Source organism: Acinonyx jubatus, chromosome C1, assembly GCF_027475565.1.
Source record: "Acinonyx jubatus isolate Ajub_Pintada_27869175 chromosome C1, VMU_Ajub_asm_v1.0, whole genome shotgun sequence".
NCBI classification, from domain to species: domain Eukaryota; kingdom Metazoa; phylum Chordata; class Mammalia; order Carnivora; family Felidae; genus Acinonyx; species Acinonyx jubatus.
Genome location: NC_069381.1, coordinates 146,040,866 through 146,055,336, shown reverse-complemented (window position 1 = coordinate 146,055,336; position 14,471 = coordinate 146,040,866). Strand labels below are relative to the sequence as shown.

Sequence of the window (14,471 nt, the reverse complement as noted above, 5' to 3'; positions counted from 1 at the left end):
CCCCACTGTTTATTTCAAGAGACATGGGAACCATCACGAAGCAGATTCATAGGCTTAAAATGTAAACCCTGTAAGTCTGCTTTGTTTGAGTTTATGAAGATGTGATTGTGGAGCCTCTTCCTCCCTGGTCTCACCTCTGCCCTGAGAAAATGGCAGGCCCTGAAATTTATGGGAATTCTGACCTAAGAGGCCAGGAAATGCCTGAGACTAGAGAAGGTGGGAAGCATGGAGACTGGCCCCTGATGGGGTGCATTTCCCAGAAGAGAAAATAATATTACCTGTAGCTCTAATTTCCACAGCACTGTTTTTAAACACTCGAAGATTTGTTATTCCTCTTGAAATAGCCCCAGGCATATGGAAGACACTGGATTCAAGTAACTTCCCTTCCCTTCCAAGTCTTAAGGCTGGGGGAAAAAAAAATCCTTGAAGCAATTAGAAAATCCCTAGTCTTAAAACTGTAGACACAAATGGCACATGCATAGTTCAAAGTTTTAGGGGAAAATGATTGCTTTCAGGTTGAAATTTACTGGGAACAATTTTATTTCAAAAGATCAATTTTTGCCATTTCTACTAAGCTAACAAGGACAAGGCTGAACGAAGCCTTAGAGTAAGTCATGAAAGCTCCAGATTAAAAAATATTTTTTAAATGGTCTCATTGAGAAATTTTTCAAATGAGAGTCACACTTGAATGAATGAATGCTGTATCAAATTATCCGGAGACAAAGAAGAGAAGCCATTCTACCAGAACAAATGCAGCCTGCTTTGTTTAGAGGACAAATCATTCTTGCAGCCAGTTTGAAATGTCACTTTTAAGTCAATGAGAGTTGTGTTCAAATAAGAGGGGGAAGCAAGACCCTATTATATTCACTAGGATGTGATGTTTTGCCTCTGAATGGTTTCTACAGTGCATGAAAATTCCTTTTTTTGGAGGGGGGTGTGTCTTTTTTAATGTCTTAAACTGTTTTCAGGTTTTACAAAGTGCTTCAGTTTTTACATCAAAAGGGCAGACACGATCACACTGGAACACCAGTTGTCCAACTACAGAAGCTCTGGACTTTTGGGATAAGACTTTTGAACTCTTGGTAAAAACAGACTCATTGGCTCACATGGGGGAGTTGTCTTCTGGAAGCAATCCAGGGTTTGCAGCCGTCCAACCCAGCCATTTTCTCCATCTTTCCATGATATCACCACTGGAGCCCTGGCCATAATGGGGTAGGAGCCACAATGCTGTCCAGTGGCATAGGAAGTTCAGAGGTGAGTTGGAACAAAACTGATGGGGGAGTCCATCTGTTGCCAAGAATTGACCAGACTGGCTGGCAGCTGTGGGCTTTATAAGCAATTTGGGCCTCTTGTTTCATTTTGGCAAACTCTAAACCCCCCAATACTATTGGTTTGGTCATAAAATCAATTCATTTTTGTTGCCATCATTAAAAATAAATTTTCTTATTACTAAAAGAGACTATAATACTAAGCAACAGTCCAACACCATCAAATTATTGTATCTTCTGGCAGATATAATAAAACACTCAAAATGATGATGTTTTTATATCATTTTGAAGTCTGATTTTCTTTTTAAAAAGACAAGCTTCTCCATGGAGATGGGGGGAGGTAAGCCTGACTGCCAATGCTGCCATCCTTGCTCAATGACAAGGAAGGCTGGACTGACACCAGCTTGTGGGGAAAGCAGACACTCACTTTGATCTGTAAAAGTCTATCCAGAAATAAACAAGGGATGACACCTTGTGCACAACCATATAGCAGAGACTCAAAAGTTTTTGAATGAGCCACATAAAAGAATTCCTTCTGAAAAGAAGGCAAGATTTAAAAGGGCACAAATTCCACACACACTATCTGTTGACATAGATCAAATTCTCCACTTAATTGCATGACTTTCCAATTTGGATTTCTGGTAGAGACAAAGCTTCAGGATAGTGGTGAGCAGCCTGTGGACAGGGGTCTATCTAGGTTTGGGAAAAATCAGAAAATGCACTTTGTGTTGCTATTTCCAAATATGCCTTAAGGTAAACAATACATGGTACAAATACCAGGGCCAAGTTCTTCATTGCAAGTCTAATAATAATATTGTTAGTAATTATAAAAAGAATATTAAAAGTAATACTAACGGTATGTATTACATTTTACTATGTGCCAGGCACCGTGTTAGGTGCTGACGTGCATTTAATCTTTAAGCAGTCATCATCGGGTTGGTATTATTAGCCCCATTTTACAGATGAGAACACCAAAGTGAAGAAAAGTAATATGTCCATAACATGAGCCAATATTTGAATCCAGGCAGTGTAGCTGTAGAGCCCAAGTGCTTTAAGCTTTAATAAGAGCTAGCACTTATGGAGCATGCATTTGCTGTTATTACTATCATCTTGCAGATACAGGTAGAAAAACTTTCCCAATGTTGCACTGCTGTTAAGGGCAGATGTGAGATGTAAACCTGTCATTCTGACTCTAGACTCTGAACATTTAATATCTAAGGTTGTCTAACCAGTTGAAATATACATATTAGTCATGAGAGTTAGTAAAGGTATTTTCATTTTGAGTTAAAGAAAAATGGGATCTGAATTGCTTTGCCTAAGTTGGCCATTCTGATGAGGTGGTTGTTGTTTTTTGCTCTTAGGACTATGCTTTCGCGGACTAGATGGCTGGACCTTTTGCTGGTTTACACTACCCTCTAGTGGTTAGTAGAAAATTCTGGGGATACGCCTATTTGGTGACAAAGAAATAGAAGGTTGTTCATTAAAAAGACTCCTTTTAAACATAAAGTTATGAACCTATATTGATAGTATTTGTACTTTTAGTATCTTTTGGCTGAGAAAAATATATAAAGTCAAAGAGCTGCTATGAATTTGGTATCCCTTTGATGTGAATGCATTTTTATTCATCTCAATAATACACATCTAGATTGAAAACAAGATGACATATATATTATCTTGTTTTCAATGTACATGTACATACACATATACACATACACACACATATACCTAGATATAGATATAGATAGATACATAGATATATAGATAAGTGTGCATGTGTGTGATTTATTTATAAGTGTTAGCTCTAGACAATGCTGGGGTGCATTGATGGATTTGAAAGTCCTCACAACAGACTTTCCTTGAAGGCTCTTTGGCTGGAACTTCCACAAATACCCATACCTAAACCAATCACAGGCAAAGGGAATTGAATTGACACAAAATCTTAGATTAATCAGTATATTCTCCTGAATTGAGCACAGAGGCCCCTTTCCTGAGAGGAAGAAACCTAAAGAAAATTGGTTTTCTGTTTACAAGGAAGAAGTCCTGGTAGAGGATGCATAGCTGTCTTACTTAGGTCTCTCTTGTCCCCCATTCTGCATCCCTGGCTGACTTCAGGAGGTGGAGGCCTGGAGATGTGAGGGCAGTGGGAACAATCCTCATGCAGGCAGTATGGAGTGCACTGTTCTAAAGGGAATTAAAAAACAACAATAAAACCAACTAAAAGTGGCCTGCTTTTTATTATCACCACCAGCCTGCAATTCTAAAAAATGACAATGATATATAATTCTCCCTGAATTTTTTTTTTCTGGTCTAAATTCTAAACAACTATTTTGGTTTCTATTTAGTTTTTATACATACATACATACATACATGCATAAATTTCCAATTAACACTTTTTTTACTTATTCTTTCATAAACATTGTGTTCTACATCATGAAGTTCATTTGGAGAACTTCTAGTTATCATTTGGCCTATGACACACGCAGACTCAGCTCCAACCATTTGTTTCAGAAGTAAGTTCATGATCAGTTGGAATCATTTAGCCCTCAATTTGGGCACAGTCCAATACTTATTCCTGTGTCTAAACTATAGATCTGAAATAATCAATTAAAACTCAGTGATTATAAAGACAAGAAACAGAACTAGAGCAATTTTTAATCCTGTCCACATGCGCCCATGCAAACATATTTGCAAACCATCAGAATCAACCTGCCACAATGTACAGTGAAAAGGTAAGCTTTAAATTGTTCATTGAAGACTGGAGCAGAGAAACTGTAGAGAACACCAACTCCGCAAAAACAAAGCATAAGGAAACAGACATTTCACAGAAGAATGACAAAGATGTCTTGTCTTACATTGCCAGAAGAAATCAAACGGACATGTTTGAATACTTCAATCATTTTCACCAAGACCTAGACCCTCATTCTAAAGTCTTTTTTTTTTTTTTTCCAAAGTTTATTTATTTTTGGGACAGAGAGAGACAGAGCATGAACGGGGGAGGGGCAGAGAGAGAGGGAGACACAGAATCGGAAACAGGCTCCAGGCTCTGAGCCATCAGCCCAGAGCCTGATGCGGGGCTCGAACTCACGGACCGCGAGATCGTGACCTGGCTGAAGTCGGACGCTTAACCGACTGCGCCACCCAGGCGCCCCTAGACCCTCATTCTAAAGTAAAGGATCAGGGGTGCCTGGGTGGCTCAGTCGGTTGAGTGTCTGACTCTTGATTTCAGTTCAGGGCATGATCTCATGGTTGTGGGATCGAGCCCTGAGTTGGGCTCTGCTTTGCTGGGTGTGGAGCCTGCGTGACATTCTCTCTCTCTCTCTCTCTCTCTCTCTCTCTCCTCTATGCATCCCCATGCTCACATGTGCATGAGAGCATGCTCTCTCTCTCTCTCTAATAAATAAATAAATAAATAAATAAATAAATAAATAAATAAAGGATCAAATACAATCAATGTTTACTATCATTCAACCACTTTCTCTGACTTTTGCAAAATGAAAATTTGGGAAGTTTTAGTCAAATACAGTAGAAATTTCTGATGAATTTTTTGGTGAAGATATTTTAGGGGATTTTTTTTTTCCTGCAGAGATGTTTAAAAATTGCTACAACTCATCCTGAAGAAACTTGACAATATAACAGTCTCTGGGATTTATTAAATGGGATTATTATGAATCTGCCAATCTCATTTTATGGTTAAGATTTTTTCTTAACTGTTTATTGCTTCATTTGAAACATTTAAAAATTAAAATAATTCAAAATGTCCTTTGTTTAACATGAGTGGAGAGAGCTATGCTCTCCATTAAACATGTGAAGGTTGATTTGGACAATCATTGGCAAATTTGAAGAGGTGAAAGCTTGAAAATAGAAACCGTGATGCTACTCATTACTGTAGCAGACCAGAGGTAGGTGTAAGGTTTTCCCCCTTTAAAAAAATTACATTTTTTAATTTTAAAAATTAAGAAAAGTAATGTATTTTTATTTAAAAAAGTGATTTATTTTTATTTTTTTATTTTAGCAAGAGAAAGAGTGTGCGCATGCATGGAGCAGAGGAAGGACAGAGGGAGAGGGGAAATCGTAAGCTGGCTCCATGCCCAGCTGGGAGCCCAGTACAGGACTCTATCCCATGACCCTGCGATCATTACCTGAGCCAAAATTAAGAGTTGGATGCTCAACCAACTGAGCCACTCAGCATCCTGAAAGTAATGTACTTTTAAATCATTACACGTTCTCATTTGTGTCCTGTAACATTTATTTTGGTTGTTTTTTTATTAAAGTGTTTTTACTGATGATTATACTGATGACTGCTGATGCCCTCTGGAGGTAACTAACTTGATGAAGTCTTAGTAGTGTCTCTGAAGAGGTACATTAGAGGTGGAATTATTTACAAGTTGCCGGGATGTGGTTTAAGGTGGGTCTTTCAATGTCAGGCCTGATTGGGATTGGACAGGTTTATGATATAACTGTTTAGTATTGGTTAATATAGTAAAGTTAGGATTTTGAAGTGAGTCTTCAAACAGTAAACAATCATTTGTTAAGTGCAGTTGAACTAATTATTGCTTTGAGAAGGAGATATTTACCTAAAGTTTTGGACTGATAGTTTGTGTTTCCTCCAAATTCATGTTAAACTCCTAATCTCCAATGTAATGGTATTTGGAGGTGGGGCTTTGGGAGGTAATTAGGTTTAAGTGAGGTCATGAGAGTAAGGCCCCCAAAATGGGATTAGTGTCTTTATAAGAAGAGGAAGACAGCTCCTGGGATGCCTGGGTGGCTCAGTCAATTGAGCATCTGACTTCGGTTCAGGTCATGATCTTTGCAGTTCACAAGTTCGAGCCCCGCGACTGGCTCTGTGCTGACAGCTCAGAGCCTGGAGCCTGCTTCAGATTCTGTGTTTCCCTCTCTCTCTCTGCCCCTCCCCCACTCGTATTCTGCACTCAGTCTCTCTCTCTCTCTAAAATAAATAAACATTAAAAAGAAAATAAAATGAGGAAAAGACACTAGAGTTCTTTATCCAAGCACATGTACTGAGGGAAAGGTCCTGTGAGCCCATCATGGGGTGGGGGGTGGGCAGGGGGGGGACAGCTGTCTACAAACAAGGAAGAGGGCCCTCACCAAGAAACTAATCTGTTGGCACCTTTATCTTGAATTCCCAGCCTCCAGAACTGAGAAATAAATGTCTGTTGTTTAAACCACGCAGTGTATAGTGTTTTGTTGTAGCAGCCTGAACTAAGACACCCCACTATGGGCAAATTGATAGACTACTGTTTGGATTAACAGATTTTTCAGGAAGTTCAACTCTATCTTCCTCATCAAGAATTTTCTGGAAAAGGAAAGTCATACTACTGCAGGCAGTACGTTGTGTGACTGTAGACAGTTTCGGTTCTCAATATGCGCCATAAATCCAATAAATAAGTTCAGTAAAATAAAATTAATATTGTCTGCATTTCTTTTCTGGCTATCATTATTACTTTTTTTCATTTCGTAATTATATCTGACATTAATTTGTTTTTTAAAGGAGGGTGTTAAAAATGATGTATTTTGGTTGCCAGTTATGCAACGGAGGCCTGCTAGAGGGATTATATAAAAGGAGCCTATAGTAGTTGGGCATGGGAGCAGTAGGGCCCTGGCCTCATAACCACAATAGGAAAGAGCTTACACAAGTAATCCCCTAAAAGACCCAAAGGAGTTCTTCATCATGCAACTTTTTTTGGTGTGTTAAGAACATTAATTCATACACTCATGTTCATACCAGCATTACACACAATAACCAAAAGGTGGAAGCAACCGGTGTCTTCATCTGTTTATCAGATGAACAGATAAACAAATTGCGGTCTACACATACAATGGCACATCATTCAGCCTTCACAAGGAAGGAAGTTCTGTCACATGCTGCAACATGGATGAATCTTGAGGACACTAAGTAACATAAGTCACAGAAAGACCAATGTTATATGATTCCAGTTATATGAGGTACCTAGAGTAGTCAAACTCATAGAGACAGGAAGTAGGAGGGTGGTTGCCAGAGGCTGGGGGAGGGAGACATGGGGGTTTTTGTTTGATGGGTATCGAATTTCAGTTTTGCAAGATGAAGAGAGTTCTGGAGACTGGTTGTACAGCATTGTGAATGTGTTTGACACTATCGAGTTACATACTTAAAAATGGTGAAGATGTTAAATTTTATGTTATGTATATTTTATTGCAATTAAAACAATATTGATTGGTTACACTGATGACCTGCCACAATTTGCATAACCTTATTTTGGCATAGCTTCCTTTTTAAGAAAAAGGGGAGGGTACCACAGCAGCCAACCCTCAAAGTTCCCTTGCGTGAGTAAGAAAAGAAAGCTTTTCCTCAGACAATCTGCTGCTACTTGCCAGCAAATTTTTCTAATGTGTGTACAATTGTATGGTGATCTCAGTATGAATGGTGCCCCCTAGAGTTGTGTGATGTGCTACCCGCACCGGCTAAAGAGTCCCTGACAGAGAGCTTCTCAAAATGCAGAGGACCAGGCCTCTCCTCCTCTGAGAGGCTCTACAAATGGTCCAGGGTGTGAGTCATGGCTTTTGGAAGTTTCAGGAGATGGGAAAACACAAGAAATTGTTGATAGGAAGGGTTTGGACTATTCAAGTTGTAGCAGTTGAAAATGCTGTTACATCAAAGTAAATAAGCCCAAAATGAAGTTTCCCAAGGTGCCCTGCTGGCGACCCGGGAGGTAGCTCTGAGTCAGAAGTGGTGGGAGGGGATGAGACAGGAAAGGACGAAGCTGTCACTAGGATTGCCCTTATTCACAGACACACTGGAACACTGAAAAGGCCCTCTGCACAGAAATAATTTTACTATTATTTGGGAATGCCTAAAATTCCAGTTACTTTCTTTATGACTTATAGATTGCTAGAACAACAAATAGCCTTAGACATCAACTGGTTCAAACCTCTCATTTCTCAGATGCAGTCTAGAATGTTGAATGACTCACTCATGCTCGCACAGGAATTGTGGTATTTGGCTTTGTTCTCTCTAGGGGCATCTGGAAGAGGAGAGGGCTCTTAAAGGAGGAAAAAAGGGCAACGGAAAAGAACAGGTAGAATATTCCAGAGACATGGTTGCCCCACTGCACAGTCATTATAATGTTCCTTTTCCTATAATTCCTAAATCCCAGGAAAGGTAAATCAAGAGGGAAAGGGGAGAGCACAAGAATATCCATAATATTGGAAGCACATTAAAGCTTAAGAAGAAACTGTAAGTAGCATGTATTAGATTTTTCATTAACTTATTCACTAAATATATTAAAGGAGAGAGATTATGTACTTGAGGATCTTACAGCCCAGTGGGAGAAAGAGATATGCACATAGATGAATTGTAATAAACCTGGAACATATGGTGTTAGATGTACGAATCCAGAGCTAAGGGGATCCTGACAAGGGAACTACTATCTTCCCACAGAGGTTTTGGGAAAGCTTTCCAGAGGAATGGGTATTGGAGTGGGTCTTGAAGGGTGGACAGGAGTTTGGCAGGTGGGAAGGGTATGAGGGAAGGTCCTAGGAATTCTGGCGGGAAAGAATAGAGAGTGTGACTGCAGCTCTAATCACCTTAGGAAATGAATGAAGGGTCATGTGACTGGAGCGCTCTGTGACTAGCAGAGCATGGGAGGTGGGCTGGGCCAAGCTAAGGAGTTGGCATTTTATCCTGTGACCCACAAAGTCTACAAAGGCTGTTGAGCAAAATGTGGCAGGATGTCTTGTGGAAGAGGAGGACACCGGCTTCGGTGGAAGAGGTGGGGAGGCCAGGCAAGTGACTCTCGTAATACCGGGGCCTGTGCTGTGTCAGTGAGCCTGCCAGGACCAGCCAGGCTGGGCAGTGGAGAGCCGTTCAGCCTCCACCCCACTGCAGCTATCTGCTCCCTCACACACAGACCATGCCTCCTCTCACCCTGTGCTTCCTCCCGGAAGTCCATGGAACTTCTGCCGCTGACATTCAAAACAGTGGGGAAGGCTCAGCAAAAGGGAGGGCCGTGGTGAATACCCCCCACCCCCACTCCCCCGTAAGGGAGGGTCTGGGTGTGTGAGATGACGCTTAGGGCTTCACAGGCAGTGCATACCTGTAGCAGTAATTGGGTAAAGGAAGAATGTCTCTTATCCCTTCTGGGGAAACAAACTGCCCTGGGTTCCAAGAAAAGCAGGAGAAACCGGGCATCCGGGTACAAAGCCGGGAAGATAGCTAGTGGGAAGAGAAAGGCTTTATTTTGGCAGCGGCTGGATACCAGGAGATCACATTAGTGTGAACCCCAAGGTTGCTGCCTATTTCTGCAGGAACAGGCAGGGACCTGTGGCCAGAGAGTTGGCTGACCTCCAGAGGATGAGACGACCTACTGGACCCTGAGCCGTTGGGCTCCCGTAGCCTTACCGGCTGAGGATGCTTTTAGCTGAGGATTTGAGAAGACTTTCCTGCTTGGTAGCCCCCAGCTCAGTGTAATGCCAAGTTCAGTAAATGATTCTTAAATGGAATCAAACTCAAGTGATTAGCCTACTGAAATTCTTATAATTGTATACCTGAATATAGCCTGGGGGAGGCTTGTAGAAACTTTTTTTTTTTTTTAAGCTGCAGATTATTATCCGGACAGGTTAACACTGGGAGACAGAGGAGCAAAAAGGGTCTTCAGGGGGCTAGAACCAAGAGCAGAGGCAGGGAGTAGAGGAACAGCTTTGCTGAGCAGGGTCTCAGAGTCCCTTCCTGGAAACCCAGTAAACGTGTTTACCTTTTGGTTACCTGACAGAGAAATGGGAGTGTCCCAGAAGAGTTGGTGGTGGTAATGGTGGTGGTGGGAGATGCTCGAGGGACTTGTACACCTGCATGGAAGTTTGCAGTATCTTAAATAGCTGTGGCCATACATGTGTTCCTGGTTGCTGAGGGTGAGCAGCGAGTGGGCAGAAGACTTGGGACACAGAAGGACTTGCCAGGATGTATATGTTCAAGGCATGACAGATTGCTGCAGAATCCAGGCTGGAGAAAAGAGGAAACAGTAATAATAATCATTTCCAGGCTCTTTACACTTCGGTAACACGTTTAATCTTCACAACAATTCTGTGAAGTAGACATGTTTGTTACCTCTATTTTATAAATGAGGAAATTCAGGAGTGCCCTGGCTCATAAACTTAGTAAAATGAAAACAACGGATACAATATCGAAAGCATCCTAGTGTCTCATCGGGATTAAAGAAACAATAGCCACCCTGTCACAACGTGCTCTGGTTGCCCAAGGTCTCCCAACAGTTGCAAACTTGTTTTGTGATTGATGGATTTGAAGGCAGGAGATTAGTACAATACATGAGAAATTGCCTTAACAATTTACAAGCAAATTAACGAGAACTGAAAAAGAGAATTCTCTGTTCTTGTATTAACCAAAGCTGGGATAAAGGAAAAATAAGTTAGTTGCTTGCTCGGGAAATTCCTACCCCTGGAAAATAAGAGTTGAAACCACTAAACAGCTTCCCAATCAAGAATAACAACTTGTGCATCAAAAATGTTCCTCAAGACCCTTGCCTCACTGAACCCATGTATGCAAAGCCATTGTGTCATAAACTCTGCTTAATTCCAGTCATTTCCTCACCTTGCAAGATCTCCCTAAAAAATCACTTAGCCCAGGTCCTTGAAAACCTGAAACTATTCTGCCCTACAAGGTGATGTTTATCAGTCTGTTTTTCTGGAGTTAACAGTTGACATTAAACATATATTTAACTATATAGCTGAGGTGACATTGTGACCTTATCAGTAAGATGACCCAGTCTTAGAACAGTCTTATGCGTGTAAGACACATGCATGTGGATCCTTCCTGCTGCAGTGATCTGTGCTCCAAAACTAGAGCTTGAGACTTATCAACTGGGGATTCCCAGAGGGACTGCTTCCCTGTAGTAGAACATGGTCATTACAATATCTGGCTCAGGGACCTCCAAGTCCCCAAACACCCGCAGCCCCTTGCATCCAAGGTCCCGTGAAGTGTGTCATCAGACCCTGTCAACCTGGCCATACAGACTGACCCCGAAATAGAGTTCTGACAAAGGCACCTCTATATGTCATAAGTAAAGAGAAGAGAGGTTTCTGAGGTAGCTGAATATGAAAAATTAGACGAATAAAGATCCCCAGATAGAATGGTAACTCAGCCAATCTTATTCTCTTTGGGCATGAGAGAGGGAAGAAGGAAAAAAATAACAGTAAAAACCAAGAGAAGTAAAGAGAGAGCAGCAGTAGAAATGATTGGATGATGAGGGGGAATCTGAGTCACAAGAGTGCAGAGTGCCTAGGGAACACCAGCTGCTATGTTCTGATGTGACCACAAAATGCTGGAGCCACAGAGCTGCTGGTGTATCCTGGAGAGCTGCAAATCACGTCCCTGTTCTCCATGAGTCTTGTGGTGTGGCTGATGGGGTGATTGTTGTAATAATCATACAATAATAGTAACATTCTTATGTATATTTTTTGCTGATATACAATTGAACACAATCATATGCACAGATCTTAAGTGTTCAGTTCTATGAATCTTGGAAATTGTATATACCCATGTCACCACCAAGCAAAACATGAATCCAGAAAGTTCTCTTGTGCTCCTTTCCAGTCAATCCTTTTTTTTTTTAAGTTTATTTATTTTGAGAGAGAGAGAGAGAGAGAGAGAGAGAAGTGCAAGCAGGGGAAAAGCAGAGAGAGAGGGAGAGAATCCCAAACAGGCTGCATGCTGTCAGCAAGGACCCCAACACGGGGCTTGATCCCACAATCCATAAGATCGTGACCTGTGCCAAAATCAAGAGTCAGACATTTAACCAACTGAGCCACCCAGGCGTCCCTTATTATAGTTTTAACATGCATTTCTCTGAGCATCAGTGATGTTGAGCACAGTTTCATGTGCTAGTATCCATTAGCACACCTTTTTTGAAGTATCTGTCCAACATTTTTGCCCATTAAAAGAAAATTGGGTTGTTCATCTATTCCTTGTTGACTTGTAGTCCTTTCTATATGATGGATATGGACACTCTTTGAGATAAATATTCTGTACATATTTTTTTTGTCAGTCTGTGGCTTACCTATTAATTTTCTTATGGCTGTTTTGGGGTGCCTGGCTGGCTCAGTCAGTAGAGCACATGACTCTGGATCTCAGGATCGTGAGTTCAAGCCCCACGTTGGTCATGGAGCCTACTTTAAAAAAAAAAAAAGTTAAAATTTTTTTCTTATGGGTGTTTTTTGATGAAAGAACTAACATTGTTTTGGGTAGCAGGCACTGTATTAAGTGCTTTATCAGCATTACCGCACTTGATCTCAAAATTTTTGTAAGTTAGATATTAATCTTCCCATTTTACAGATAAAAACATGAAGACTGAATGAGGTTAGGTAATGTCTACACAGTATAGGGATGGGAGAGGCAGTATTTGAATCAGTCAGCTCATTTCCAGAGCCTGAGGTTTTAGCCATATACTAGCCTTTGGGTTTTTACCCTTCTGTGTTAATCATAAGCCCCATCATTGAAGGCTGTGCATCTGAGCCTTTTTTCCTGACAACCTGAAAGAGCCTCATTGAGGCAGCTATGAATTGCAATCCTGGACAGGGCAGACCTACTTCTGTAAACTTACAATGGTGCTTTAACCACTTAGATGGTAAACAGCCTCTGAGGATGATGCCAGAGTGCTTTATGCCATCACCAGTTGCTCTAAAGACAAGAAATTCATCGTGACCCTACTGACCAGCTATACAATCATTGGCACCATAAAATTGCTTTGAAGTGAGGTTATAGAGTTTAGAGAAGAGAGGTTTCTTTCTGGGGAGTCACTCATATTTGAGCTTGCCTTATCCTTTTCTTAATTCTCCCTTATTATTCACGTGTATTATTTACACACAATAACCACCTCTCAGATAGGGCCCTCTGAACCTTGCTGGCCAGTCTTTCTCAATTTGGGTGGTATGGTATGGATAGCCACATCACCACTGCTAAATATTTATGTACATTGTTATCTTAAGAATCTCCTGTGTCCAGTAAAACATCATTATCTGAACTTGTATTACACAGTTCTTTGCCACAACTCAATGATTTATAAGGTCATGATCATAGGAATACTTGAATGTGCATAATGGCAACAAGGAATACCATGCACCGTGAGTGCTACACTAGGTAGAAGAGTGATGATCTTCTATAATCTTCAGGGGACAAAGTGCTTGGGGAAGCCTGAGTACTCTGGGCAGTACAGAACACTGCAACAAAGGGAGCAAACGGGGCTTTCCTAAAATAATAGGTGAAGAGTAAACTCAAAGGTGGAGGCCCTGCCCTCAGTGGGAGGTCTGCAATAAAGCCCCCCCCCCCACCCCCCTGCCCTGCCCCCCACGTGGCGCTGTTTAATGTGCAGCTGACAAAGGGTAAAGGAGGTCCTGGAAATGTTTACAGGAGTGCTCCAGAGTTTAACCTTCCATCACCAGCTTCCTGAGTTTTGTGTTCTGGGCTCCTAATGAGCAAGATGGTGTTGCTCTCACTTGAAATGATTCAGTGTTTATCTTGGCTTGACTGGTCTCAAAATAATCGTTTTACAAAGATGTGCAATGCCTTGTACTGCTATTTCCTCAAATTCACGTTCCTTTTCATTCACTCTTAAATGCCCAACTTGGGAACTGTAAAAGGCTACTAATTTTGGTCATCTGACTTTCCACTGGCATTAAAATCCAATAAAACAGACCAGACAAAAACACCCTAAACCCTTTTTGCCAGTATGGGGTGAATGTCAAAGCATTATATGGGTAACTGAACAAGTTCTAGTTCAACAGAGGAGACTAAATGTACAGGACAGCAGGGGTGCCTGGCTGGCTCAGTTGGTTAAACATCAGACTTCGTCTCAGGTCATAATCTCACCATTGGTGAGTTCAGGCCCCACATCAGGCTCTGTGCTGGCAGCTTAGAGCCTGGAGCCCACTTCAGATCTGTGTCTCCCTCCCTCTCTGCCCTTCTGCTCACACTCTATCTCTCTCTCTCTCTCTCAAAAATGAATAAACATTAAATTTTTTTTTTAAATGTACGGTACAGCAAAAAGTTGTCCTTACTGGCTGTGTGATTTTGGGTAAATTACTTCATCTTTCTGAGCCTCAGTGTCCTGGGATGATAATAATGCCTATCTTATATATTCATTATGGACATTAAATGAGGTGACAAATATATAAAAAGCCACCCAGCATATAATAACACTT

General features: G+C 41.2%; 1 protein-coding gene across 1 annotated transcript in view; it reads right to left on the bottom strand.

Annotated features, from left to right (window-relative positions):
- Window positions 1–9,765: 9,765 nt before the first annotated feature.
- Window positions 9,766–14,471, bottom strand: part of DAPL1 (death associated protein like 1) — a 47,835-nt gene continuing 43,129 nt past the window's right edge. Inside the window, exon 4 of the mRNA XM_053215114.1 lies at window positions 9,766–10,260. Within this exon, the coding sequence (XP_053071089.1) occupies window positions 10,129–10,260 (132 nt within the window). The 3' untranslated portion in view covers window positions 9,766–10,128. The remainder of the gene's footprint in view (window positions 10,261–14,471) is intronic.